Source organism: Sorex araneus, chromosome 8 (genome assembly GCF_027595985.1).
Source record: "Sorex araneus isolate mSorAra2 chromosome 8, mSorAra2.pri, whole genome shotgun sequence".
In the NCBI taxonomy this organism is placed as follows: Eukaryota; Metazoa; Chordata; class Mammalia; order Eulipotyphla; family Soricidae; genus Sorex; species Sorex araneus.
Window position 1 is genome coordinate 55,808,504 of NC_073309.1, and position 12,143 is coordinate 55,820,646.

The window sequence follows — 12,143 nt, forward strand, 5'->3', positions numbered from 1 at the left end:
GCGATGGTCTTAGTGATGCGATCCCTGGTGCAATCTCGCTCTCCACATCCCGCGGCACAGGGAGGAGCTCAGGCCTCCCAATGGACCAGGCTTAGCCCTACAGCTCCCCTTCCCCCACCCTCTGGCCGGCTGCAATGCTGCACCAGCACCGGGGACTACCAGCTAATGTGGGAAAGGAGCACGGAGAAGAGGGAGGGGCACAGGTCTGAACTATCTACAGCACAGGCCTGACAGGGGGGTTCCAAGACTATGCCCCCCACGCCAAAACAACAGGGGCATATTCTCCCCAATTTCCAGATTTGGCTGGCACGTCCCATGAGTCCTCAATCTGGGGGAAAGGGCGAAATGAATAGATTCCCAAATCAGAAGAGCTCGGGCTAGTGAGTTCTAAGTCCTGGCACCACAGAAAATCAAGTATCTACCCCGGGGATGAGTGGGAGGAGGAGCGGGACTGACGGCGTTAGAGCGGATTAACACACTCAACCTTTCAACGAAACTGAAAAAGAACGGACCTGAGGCAGTGTCCCCCGGAACCCCAGTCTCTGGGGCAGCTGGAGAGGCGGCTTACTGCTTTGCATTCTGGGTCCTCGGGGCTGCCCAGGAGACAGCAGCCTGCTCCCGTCTCTGTCGCCACCGCCGGAACCTGGGAACATGGCGGAAGAACCGCACCCAGCGCTTCCCGCCTTCTCCCCAACAGGCGGCCTCGACCTCAGGCGGCCGCTCATTGGCCCTCCCGGGTCACGTGAGACATCAGCAAGGGCCGCAGAGCAAAGGCCTGTGGCCCAACGACGCGCGGAGGGTTCTGATGGGGCAGCTCCCGCCGCATGACAACACAGCAAGGACTGCTGGGAAAAGCTACGGCCTCCGCCTGCTGCTCATCAGGCAGCTGCCCCGGGGCAGGTGGTCCGCATTTGTGAGGCCTCAGGTGGCCTTTTCAGGAGGCCACGTTCCCCCCCACACACACACATGATGATGAACAGACACAATGGTTCTGCATGGCAAGTAGCAACACTTTATTATTCCCATGTTTCTCCCAGTGGCCCTAAGGTCGTGCCCCCTCCCATCCCCGGGCGGGGAGGTCTGTGGGGGAATGACAGGAATAACGCTCTTTATTGGAAGCATGGTGTGGACACAAGGAAGTGGAATGGGAGAAGGGTCGGGATCCGGAAGCCCATGCCCTTCTCAGAGCCCCTAGTGTGGGGGGTGCTACGTGCGGCCCGCCCCGCGCCCACAGTCCCGGCTCTCCCTAGGAGAGGGCCTCGCGGGTGGGGAGGGTGGCTGCAGGCCTGGGGTTCCCACGAAGCGGGGCTGAGGCGCGCTGGTCTCACCGGTCCATGCTGTCATCGGTGGGGCTGGAGAAACAGGTCTGCAGCAGCTTCTCACAGAATTCCAGCTCCTCCTGGGTGGGGGCACAAGCCCTGAGGTCAGGGCCAGCTCCTGGCTCGCCCTGCCCCGCCCCTGCCTCGGAGCTGGCTTCAATCCATGGCTCACTGCCTCTCTTAACCTGTCACAGGGCTAGAACCAAGTCTGGGGTCCTCATTTAACTCCAAAGAAGTAACTGCAATTTGCACCTGCCTAAAAACTCTTCTGTGAAAACCCCAGAAAGTGATGCTAGTTGGACTGCAAAACTTGGCAGATGTGCCTGACATACTAGGAACAGCAATGAGAGAAACACAAGGAGCCAGAGCTATGGTGCAGTGGGCAGGGCACATGCCTTGCACATGGCTGAACCAGGTTCCATACCCAGTACCACAGATGGTTTCCCCACCTCCCCAGGAGTCATCCCTGAGCCCAGGTGTGGCCTCCTTCCACCAAAGAAAGAAAAGGTCAATTGCAGGAGCCTGGAAGCGGGCTCAAAGATAATCTGGAGTGCATACCCGGTACATAGAGGCTCCTGGGTTCAATTCCTGGTGATCTCTGACACCATGGGGCAGCCCTGGTGGCCCACAGCACTGCTAGGCCAAGTATAGCCAGAAAAAGGTCTCTGGGTCCCCTGAGCACTGCGTAAGAGGCCAAAAAAAATCAAGGAGTAAAAAATCAAAAGAGGGGCAGAGAGATGATATGGGGTTAAGGCATATTCCTTGCATGCACCCAGCATCAATCACTCCCCTGGCAGCTGTGGCTCCAGGGGTTCTGCAGGAACTTGCTGGGGTGGGCCCTGGCATCCTTCGGCCCTAGCACCATGCCAGACAGGTTGGCCAAGAATGGCTGGGAGAGCCCCTCTTCACCCCAAAAAGTAATTGGAAGACTGGGGCTGGAGCTATAGTACAGCAGGTAGGGTGTTTGCCTTGCATGCGGCCGACCTAGGTTCGATCCCCGGCATCCCATATGGTCCCCAGAGCACCGTCAGGAGTAACCCCTATACATTACCGGGTATGATCCAAAAAGCAAATAAAGGGGCCGGAGCGATAGCACAGCGGGTAGGGCGTTTGCCTTGCACGCGGCCGACCCAGGTTCGATCCCCGGCATCCCATATGGTCCCCCAAGCACTGCCAGGAGTAATTCTTGAGTGCAAAGCCAGGAGTAACCCCTGAGCATTGCTGGGTGTGACCCAAAAAGAAAAAAAAAAAAAAAAGCAAATAAATTTAAAAAAAAAAAAGTAATCAGAAGACCAAGAGATAGACCAAAAGGCTGTGTGGAAAGCCCGGCTTTCATCCCAGTACTGTATAATGCCCCAATGCTGCCGGGAACACCCGCTAAGCACTGCCAGATATGTCCCCCACCCCAGAAAAAAAGTCAACTGAAGGCCCCAGAGACAGCTCAGAGTCCTAGGGCACAGGCTATGCATGTGGAAGGGCCAGGTTCAGCACACATTGTTACCCAAGCACTGCCAGGATCAACCCGAGAGCACTGATATGGGAGTAACCCCCAGCTCCACCAAGTTATAGCCCCCAAACAAATCCCACTGGTAACACCACGACCCAATATATAAATGGGCCAAGGTAGCATACAGGACAAGAAAAAGATGGTTAACCTTGCACACAGAAAGAAAAATAACAGAACCGACTAACTTGAAAGAAGCATGAGGTCAGGGCCAGAGTGACAGTGCAGCAAGTAGGGCACTTGCCTTGCACACGGCTGACCCAGATTCGATCCCCAGCATCCCACCCAGTAGTATATTCCCGAGCACAGAGCTGGGAATAACCCCTGAGCATCACTGGGTGTGATCCAAAACACACACAAATATATATATATATACACACACACACACACAAGGTAGAGTTGACTGTGAGCAGAGAAGGAAAACCACCTCATGTCCATCAGGAGGAGCTCTTACATGGGAGAGGTGACCCCTGCCAGAAATTTGAGATGCCAGAGAAAAATCATGCCAGGTACTGGCGTACAGCGCCCCTGGAGACTCTGAGAGGAGTCCAGCAAAGAGCAGGCACTGGCCAGAGAGGCTGGTTTTGTACAAAAATGTTCGAGGAAGAGGGGCTCTACACGTTTGCTTGTCTGTGCAAAAATATCTTAAGAAGGTCACTAACATGTTAGGGTCAGCCTGTCACCCTACAAGCCCCAGCAAGTGACAGATGGAACGATGCAGGTTTCTGTGGCTGCCTGTTTGGTGCACACAGCACACAGGTCCTTGTTACTGCGGGTCAACTACAGTTCAACACAAGGAATGCCCTGCCCTGGCTGGTTCAGTACTCAGAACCCCATGGTCCCCGCAGCACCACCACCAGGTATGGCTCAACACCTGAAACAACTAAGGGTCACCACAGCTAGACAAGGTGGTGCCTGGGAGCCCAAGTGCTGCTGGGGTTCAGTGGAGGCACAGAGCCCAGGACTGCTCCCTGGCTCTCCAGCTAAGCCATGGCCCACCCACTAACAGCTTTCTGAGGGGGCTGGAGCGATAGCACAGCGGGTAGGGCATTTGCCTTGCACGCAGCCGACCCGGGTTCAAATCCCAGAATCCCATATGATCCCCTGAGCACCGCCAGGAGTAATTCCTGAGTGGAGAACCAGGAGTAAGCCTTGTGCATCGCCGGGTGTGACCCAAAAAAGCAAAAACAAAAAAAAACAGCTTTCTGAAAGGAAAAAAGGAGCAATGCTCCCTTCACATGTGGCCTCAGGCTTGATGCCAGGGTCTGCACCAGACACAACATTGCAAGGAGTTACTGACACCCTCCCCTACATACACTCACACACACACACGTACATTATCTCCAAGCATCCCCAAGTCAAAGAGGGGGATTTCTGGGGAATAGGCACAAGACCCTACCTGGTACCCCTGCTTTTTGCCCCCGGCACTTCTGAGGGCAAAATAGCGGCCATCCCATCCCAGTTGGAACATGCCCGTGGCTGTGCCAGGACACCAACATCTAGACATGACTTCCAGAGCGAATAAATGGCTTATAACCAGTTAACCAAATCACCTGGCCGTTTAAATAACTTCCTAACAATCTGAGCATTTAATTGTCACTTTGTGACTTAGCTATATAATTAAATACCTAACAAGTTGTTATTTAACTAGGAGTTGGTATCATGTATTACCACTTAAATACTTAATCACATGTTGTTGCTTAAATATTGAACTGCGTGCTGTTTGTTGTTCGCTAGTTACCAGCCTAATAGCAAATATTTGAGCATGATGCAAATCCTTAGATGAAAACGTGGATCACTCAGTGACCGAGCCCCAAGACTTCAAGCTCTCTGTCCCACCCAGGGCACAGCCAGAGGGATTAGGGGAGAGGGGGAGATGGCACAGACTTTTGAGCAGGCAGTTTGCTGTCTGTCATCTTCACCATCACCATGAGGACACAAAGTTGCTGGGACAACCCCAAAACAACTCAGTTGCAGGGCTGCTGGCATCTCTAAACAGTTGTTGCCCTGACCATCATTAAAACCGGTCATTATTAAAGACAGATTTGGGGACCAGAGCCACAGTACAGTGGGGAGGGCACTTGCCTTGCACATGGCCCACCAGGGTTCCATCCCTGGCATCCTACATGGTCCCCTGAGCACCATTAGTAGTTCCTGAGTACAGAGCCAGGAATAACCCCTGAGCATCACCAGCTGTGGCCCCAAAACCAAATTAATCATAAAAAAGAGAGATCGGCGCTGGAGCGATAGCACAGCAGGTAGGGTGTTTGCCTTGCACGCGGCGCGGCAACCCGAGTTCGATTCCCAGCAACCCATATGATCCCCTGAGTACCGCCACAAGTAATTCCTGAGTGCAGAGCCAGGAGTAAGCCCTGTGCATCACCAGTGTAACCCAAGAAAGAAAAAAGAGAGACCATGTGTGTGCATGCCCCAGATAGAGTGGGTTCGACCCACCTGCCCTGTCCCACCTGGTATTCATCGCGCTGTTGCAGGAGCTGGCAGCGATGGCGCAGGAGCTCCTCCAGGCCCAGCTCAGGCTCCCGGCACTCTCTCACACCCTGTGGGAAGTCTGTCACCAGGCTGCAAGGACAGGAGAGCAGTGCTCAAGCACCCTAGTGCCACTGCTCTCCACATGGGGTCTGTTTCCTCCCAGGGGGCCCCGAGACACTGACTAGTGCCAGCCCACAGCCAGCTCCATACACAGCTGCCACCCATTTGGCCAGGTTTAAGATCATCTCCATGTTTGTGTGGATGGGGGGGTGCTGTGAGAAGGACCCCCTGCTCCCCAGAAGCCCAGACCCCAGCGCACCTGCATAGGGCTCCGAGCACATACTCATGGAAGGGGCTGTGCTCTGTCCGCACCAACGCCACCAACTGCTGGACCATGCCCATGGCGCACAGGGTTCCTGCAGAGAGGGCTCAGCGTGAGGGCTCAGCCCTTTCCAGGGCCCTGCCCTGCCAGCCTCCCCTTACTGCCCCGGCCCCACCTTTGTGCTCAGGGTGGCCAACCAGCAAGTTCTGGAGCAGGAAGGCAGACTTGACCTTGAGCTTCTGCACCTGCTGCTGCATGGCCCGCATCAGCACGGAGAAGCCGTCCAGCCGGAGAAACTGCAGCAGCCCTGCCTCCTGCTCCCGCACCAGGCCTGAGGGGCAGGCTGTGGTCAGGATCCTCCCATCCACCCCACACTCAGTCTGGGCTCCCCTCCGAGCCTGGAGCCCGCAGAGGGCAGTGGCACTCACAGGAGATGGCAAAGAGGGCCTTGACACGCACAGAGTCGCAGGCGTCTCGGTCCAGCAGCCGCAGAAGCTTGCGCAGCGCGCCGAGACCCAGCACCTGCTCCTGGATGGCCGCCACGTTCTGGCTGCATGTGCCGATGAGCTGAGCTGCCCGCCAGCGCAGCCCCGCCGCGCCCGCCTCCAGGTAGCGGCCCACCAGCAGGTGCATGCCCGACAGCTGGCAGAAATCTGCAGGCAGGACAGCAAGGCTGCAGTCAGTGCAGGGCCACACCTGTGTGGAGGCACCCGAGCCACTGCGTACAGGACATAAGGGGCTGGGCAGCCACAAGCACAGAGCACCTGGCCCGAGCCCCTCCCCAGACGCCGCACAACAGTATCTGGCAGTCTGGCTCCCAGGCCGGCAATATACAGTACTGTGGAAGAGGCACGCGCCAGCCAAGGGGCCAGCAACCCTAGCTACCGGTGGCAGGCAAAAGGCAAGTCACAGGTGAGCGGCTCTGCTGAGACCCGGAGTCTGGACATGGCTGTCGCTGTGGCGCCAATCACAGGGTCTAAACACCCTTGGCATTAGGGCTATGACCCGCCCAAGACTAACCCCACAGGAAACAGACCTTGCCCCCCACACAGGTGAGCTTTTCTGCTCACTTGCCCTAAGGACCTGCGCTCAGACCACCACGGGAGGGCCCCAACCCCGCAGCCCACACAGCCCAGCGTCAGCTGCTCCTGCCCTGGGAACTGGCTGTGCAGCCCTAGAACACAAGGGTGAAAGTGCCCATCAGGGCTCCAGTGACAAAGGGACAGAACAGGACATGACCAGACTGTCCCCCAGGGCCTGGACGCTGAGATGCTGGCAGAAGTGGAGCGGCTCATTGGCAGGGGCGATGGGGTGGCAAGCAGCACCTGTTGCATTGTCCATGTTCTCACACAGGTCAGCCAGCAGCTCCAGGGCTCCCTCACGTTCCTGCTGGTCGGAGGCCAGCTCGGCTTCGCTGGTTGTAGATGGCATGGGCTGGGACAGCACCCGAAGGCACTTCTTCATTTGCTCCACCTCTTCCTGCTGGCCCCGGAAGGCAGCTGACATGGCCTCCTGCAGCCACTGGCGCCGCTGCAGAAAGAAGTGACTGCATCACACAGCCCGAGGCCAGGGCCCCAGCACCGCGCCACAGCGCCAGATCCAGCGTATATACCCACTCTCCTTCCTCACCACCAGGACCCAGCCAGCAGGCAGGGAAGCCTGCCTGGGGTAGGGGGCAAGGTGCCAGCTCCCTACTGAGGAGCACAACAAGCAAAGAAGCTTGGGGCCCACAGCCGGTGAGTGAAGCACTTGCTGACATCCGACAGACCAGTCTCCGGTATCCAGAGCACTGCGAAGCCTAAGGTAAGGCCCCAACCCTGGCCCCAGAAAACAAAAACTCAAGCCAGGCAATGTTATGACGCAACCAGGCAGGGGGAGCTGGGGGAGGTTGTAGGCTACATGTGGTGCAGGTTTGGGATTTCACATGGAAGCAAGAGACCCAGCACACTTCATGGGAGGCAGGCTAGGGAAGAAGACTGGGCTGGTTTTGAAGAGGGATCCAGTCCGATCCTGGGGAGCAGAGAGGGTGGAGAAGCAAGTGTGGCAGGAGAGGGGTGGCGGCAGGGTTACCTTCTGAGGGCCCCAGCAAGGGCAAAGCTATCCCAGATGCCTGGAGCCCAGAGTTCTGGGGGTGCCCTGAGTCCTGGATCTCTACTCACTCGATGCCAGCAACACTCCCACAAACATACACACAGTTGTGGTAACCTAGACGGTCTCCACACCAGACCTACCAGCCTGGGGCAGAGACTCAGTGCCCAGAGAGGAATCAGAGCATGGGCCACTGCAGAGAGGCGGGGGACCAGAAAGACCATAGAGGAACAGGAAGGGAGCCAGGGTGCAGAGTCGAACCCCCCAAGAGTGCTCACTACCCAGAGCTGGGCTCCGACACACTGAGTCACTAGGCTCACAAAAGGCTCCACCACCCCATGATGGGGTGTGTGTACGTGTGTGTGCGTGTCTACAAGGGGCCACATCTCATTGTATCTCATCTCTATGATGGGTGTGTGTGTGTGTGTGTGTGTGTGTGTGTGTATGTGTCTCCCCACAGGGGGCTGCATCTCATTGCATCTCATCTCTCTCTCTCCAGAAGCACGGAACCAGGGCCTCCCAAATGCAAAGCAAAGGCCCAGCACTGAGCTCCTCCCAGAGCCAGAGGGGTCCAGCTGCTCAGCCATTCAGCCTCCCCTGGGAAAGATGCTGCATGACGTCATGGATATGTGCTCATTAGCATAAGGACCTGCTCCCAGCAATCTCCAGCTAAACATCCTGTGCACTGTGCCACTACTATTCCCAGCAGGCGAAGGGATATTCCTGTCAGCTCCCTGTCAGAGAGGGAAACTGAGGCATGCCCAAGGTCACAAGGTCAGCGAAGCCTAGAATTGGACCTCTGCTGCCAGTCCACAGCTCGACTAGGCCCTCCCAAATATATCCTCATTGACCACTTGCAGCTCAGAGAGCTGGGAGCTCTGCACCCAAGGTCACTCCACAGTGGTCAGCCACGGGTCAGCCTTGCTCGCCCTGCTGGCCCCAAACTCTATTCTGCCTCGGGGCCCAGCTGGGACGGAGCACGCAGCCAGCATCGCACCTTTCACCCAGCCCCTCTGCCTTCCCTGCCAGGCGATCTCCAGCCTCTGGCTCCCCAGGCACAACTCCCAAAAGAGCAACCTGGCAAGCCAGCGCCCACTCCTTACCTCCTCACTCATGGGTTCTGGCGGGGGGTCCGGCTCCTCGGAGCCCGCCGAGATGGCCATCTGCAGCAAGCCCTGAAGACTGCGCGGGGGCGGGGGGTTTCCCGAGCCCCCGGCCGCGGGGCCGCCGCCCCCCGCCGAAGAACCCTGTGAGGCTGGGGGCAGCGCCAGCGGGAGGCGGCCGCCCCTCGAGCCTTGGTCTGCCATGGGCTGTTCCTGCAGCGGGGAGGAAGGCGCTGGGGGCAGAGGGCTTCTCCGTCACCGCCGAGGGAGCTCCGCGTCCTGACGCGTCGGCTTCTGGAGGTCTGCTGAGAAGGTGGCAATTTAGGAGAGCTCGGCGACCCGCCATCACCCGGCCTCAGCCACGGCGCCTTCCTCCTTCCCGCCGTCAGGACCCTTCCCCAAAGTCCTAAGCCCCTCCTTCCTCCCTAGAAACAAGCCCCACCCACTCTCCCTAGCAACCCAGAAAACCCTCTCCCTAGTCTCCACGGATGGCGTTCCCGTCTCTTAGCAACCCCGCCGCCCCGGCACTCCAGCAAGAAGTTCTCCGTGTGGTCTTCTTAAAAGCGGGCTCCCTGGAGCCCCGCTCTCCGTAGAGGGGAGCCCGGCGTAGGGCGGGCCTCACCTCCCAGGACTTCGAGTGGCAGACGCTAGCGAAGGCAGAGGCTCTCGCACCTGACTCCATAGGGCGCCGCCATCTTGGCCGGAAGTGCGCCAGTCCCGCCCGGAAACCCCTCCCCAACGAGCGGGGTTCGGCGCCGGCCTCGCCGCTGCTGCAGCGCCTGGTCCTACCCGTCCGCCTCCTAAACCACCTTGCAAACTCTACGCCAGTCCTGGTTTAATACCCGCCCCGTTCGGGTCTGGCTCCGCCTCGGCGCGACCTAGTCGTACCAAACCCTTCCTTCCCGCCGCTCTAGGCTCCGCCCCTGTTCTAGGCCTTTCGGCCTCTCCAGATAAGCCCTGCCCCTGTGCCTATGTGCGACCTCCTTTAGGCCACGCCCCTGGTCCACGCCCCGACCGGAGGTGCAGGTTCAGCGGTGGGCGTTCCCGAGCCGTTTTCCTTCCACCCGCACCGCGCACCACGTTTTACCGCGGCCCGGGGCACTCGGTCCTATCTCATCTATGCATCCTTATGCTCACCCCACCCCTCCCGACCTCAGTTTGAGCTCCACGCAGCAGTCTGTGTGCAGACCCGCTGATGAATCAGCAACTCCTTTGCGCCTCCTGGAGTCTGGCCCTGAAGAGGCTACTTCCTGGGGCTGGAGCAATAGCACAGCGTGTAGGGCGTTTGCCTTGCACTCGACCCACCCGGGTTCGATTCCCAGCATCCCATATGGTCTCCTGAGCACCCAGGTTCAATTCCCTGCATCCCATATGGTCCCCTGAGCACTGCCAGGAGTAATTCCTGTGCATCGCCGGGTGTGACCCAAGAAGAAAAAAAAAAGAGGCTACTTCCTGAAGCCTGGAAGCAAATTGTCCAGGCAAAAGTGGCTCCCAAGGCTTAGTACCTATCTATGTTTTGGGGTCCAGGTCTGAGAAAGTGGTTTGCTCTGGGATGGGCTTAAAGATACCCTACTTCTAGTTTTGTTTGGGGAACATGCTTGGGGCAACTCCTGGCACAGTGCTCTCATGGCGTTCAGAGGACCACTGGGGCCAGAGATAAATCTCGGGTGCCAGTTCTTTCAGTCATCTCCTTCACCCCTGTTCAAGTATTTAATAAGACACCTCCCTGTCCATTAGTGGGGACCCCCAGCAGAGATGAATGGAGCTCATTGATAGGCAGAAAAAGGAAGCAAAATACATAAACCCTGGGGGCCAGAGCAATAGTTCAGCGTGTAGCGCGCTTGCATTGCATTCGGCCCATCTGGGTTCAATTCCTGGCACCCCATATGGTCACCTAAGCCCGCCAAGAGTGATTCCTGAGTGCAGAGCTAGGCTTAGGCTTTTACCTCAAATCAAGAACAAAACACAAATCCTGCACGTAAAAGTGTGCACATACATGTGTAGGCGTGCACAAGTGTGGATATGGGCGCGTGTATGCATGTGCACACATGTGAGGGTGTGTGTGGTCTGAATAGCTACCAAACAAATAGTGAGCCCTTGGGTTTCCTATGGTCGTTTTTTATTGCTGACTTCAGCAAATTACCAAAACATGTGATTTTTTTTTTCTTTTTGGGTCACACCCAGCGATGCACAGGGGTTACTCCTGGCTCTGCACTCAGGAATTACTCCTGGCAGTGCTCAGGGGACCATATGGGATGCTGGGAATTGAACCTGGGTCGGCCACATGCAAGGCAAATGCCCTATCTGCTGTGCTATCACCCCAGCTCCCCAAATGTGATTCTTAAAGCCACCCACCTTTCAGTCCTGGGCATCAAAAGTTTAAAGTAGTTGGGCTGGTGCAATAGTTTAAGAGGAAGGACATGTACCTTGCACATGGCCAATCTTGATTCAATCCCCAGAATCCTATGTGATTCCCAAGTATTGCCAGGAATAATTCCTGAGTGCAGTCAGGAGAAACCGCTCAGCCACACACCCCCCCCCCCATGTGAGCAAAAGAAAAAGTAATAGCAAGGTTGTATTCTATGGGTGGCTTTGGTGGGGAATCTCTTCTTGCCTTTCTCAACTTTGAGTGACACCTGCATCCCTTGCATTATGGTCACATCATGTGAGCATCTGCTTTCTTTGTCCTTTGTTGAATTCTAGCCCACTGCCTTATTTTCATGTGGTCCTTGAAGTTATGTCTAGAACCTAGCAGCTAATCCAGGATCCTAATCATCTGAAGATCCCGAGCTTATTGTATCTACAAAGCCTACTCTGCCACATGATGTCACATACTCAAGGCCAAGGCAATAGCTTAAAGGACAGGGTCATGGTTTGGCACACAATATCCTCACTTTCAATCCCCTGCTAAAAGCAACCCAAGCATCTATCTGGAACCTAGCACCCCTGAGTGTGGTACACCCCCAAAAAAACATTTTGGTTTCAGGGCCACATCTAGCAGTGCTCAGGGCTTACTCCTGTTTCTGTGCTCAAGGATCACTACTGGAAAATAGGACCTTATAGAGTGTCAGGGATTAAATTGGGTCGGTTCTGTGCAAGACAAGCACTCTACCCACTGTACTACCTCTCTGCTCCCGTCCCACAATTAAAAAAGTATATATTTCCCCCACGAATAGCTAAAGCAATTCTTGGGGAAAAGAAGATGGGAAGCACCACCTTCCCCAACCTCAAACTCTACTACAAAGTGGTTATAATTAAAACAGCATGGTAGGGGCTGGAGAGATAGCACAGCGGGTAGGGCGTTTGCCTTGCACGCG

General features: G+C 56.5%; 1 protein-coding gene across 3 annotated transcripts; it reads right to left on the reverse strand.

The window, feature by feature from the left end:
- Nucleotides 1–998: 998 nt before the first annotated feature.
- On the reverse strand, nt 999–9,798 carry HSPBP1 (HSPA (Hsp70) binding protein 1). 3 transcript variants are annotated; one of them, XM_055146323.1, is made up of 8 exons: nt 9,449–9,798; nt 8,827–9,131; nt 6,961–7,165; nt 6,064–6,288; nt 5,811–5,966; nt 5,633–5,729; nt 5,278–5,403; nt 999–1,399 (listed from the first exon to the last, which is right to left on the reverse strand). In XM_055146323.1, the coding sequence occupies exons 2-8, from the start codon at nt 9,028–9,030 to the stop codon at nt 1,207–1,209; spliced, it is 1,206 nt and encodes a 401-aa protein (XP_055002298.1). In that variant the 5' UTR covers nt 9,031–9,131; nt 9,449–9,798; the 3' UTR covers nt 999–1,206. The 3 variants fall into 3 exon arrangements, with proteins under 3 accessions (XP_055002298.1, XP_055002297.1, XP_004617000.1); XM_055146322.1 differs by having other exon boundaries at nt 8,827–9,128; nt 9,449–9,797; XM_004616943.2 differs by having other exon boundaries at nt 1,192–1,399; nt 5,292–5,403; nt 8,827–9,128; nt 9,449–9,783.
- Between the last annotated feature and the right edge of the window lie 2,345 nt (nt 9,799–12,143).

Excerpts from the sequence above, each read along its gene's own strand:
- HSPBP1 (XM_055146323.1), bottom strand. The coding sequence starts at position 9,030 with ATGGCAGACCAAGGCTCGAGGGGCGGCCGCCTCCCGCTGGCGCTGCCC. Across the intron at positions 7,166-8,826 it reads CAGAACCCATGAGTGAGGAG|CGGCGCCAGTGGCTGCAGGA; the intron begins GTAAGGAGTGGG and ends TTCTTTCTGCAG. Across the intron at positions 6,289-6,960 it reads GAACATGGACAATGCAACAG|ATTTCTGCCAGCTGTCGGGC; the intron begins GTGCTGCTTGCC and ends TCCTGCCTGCAG.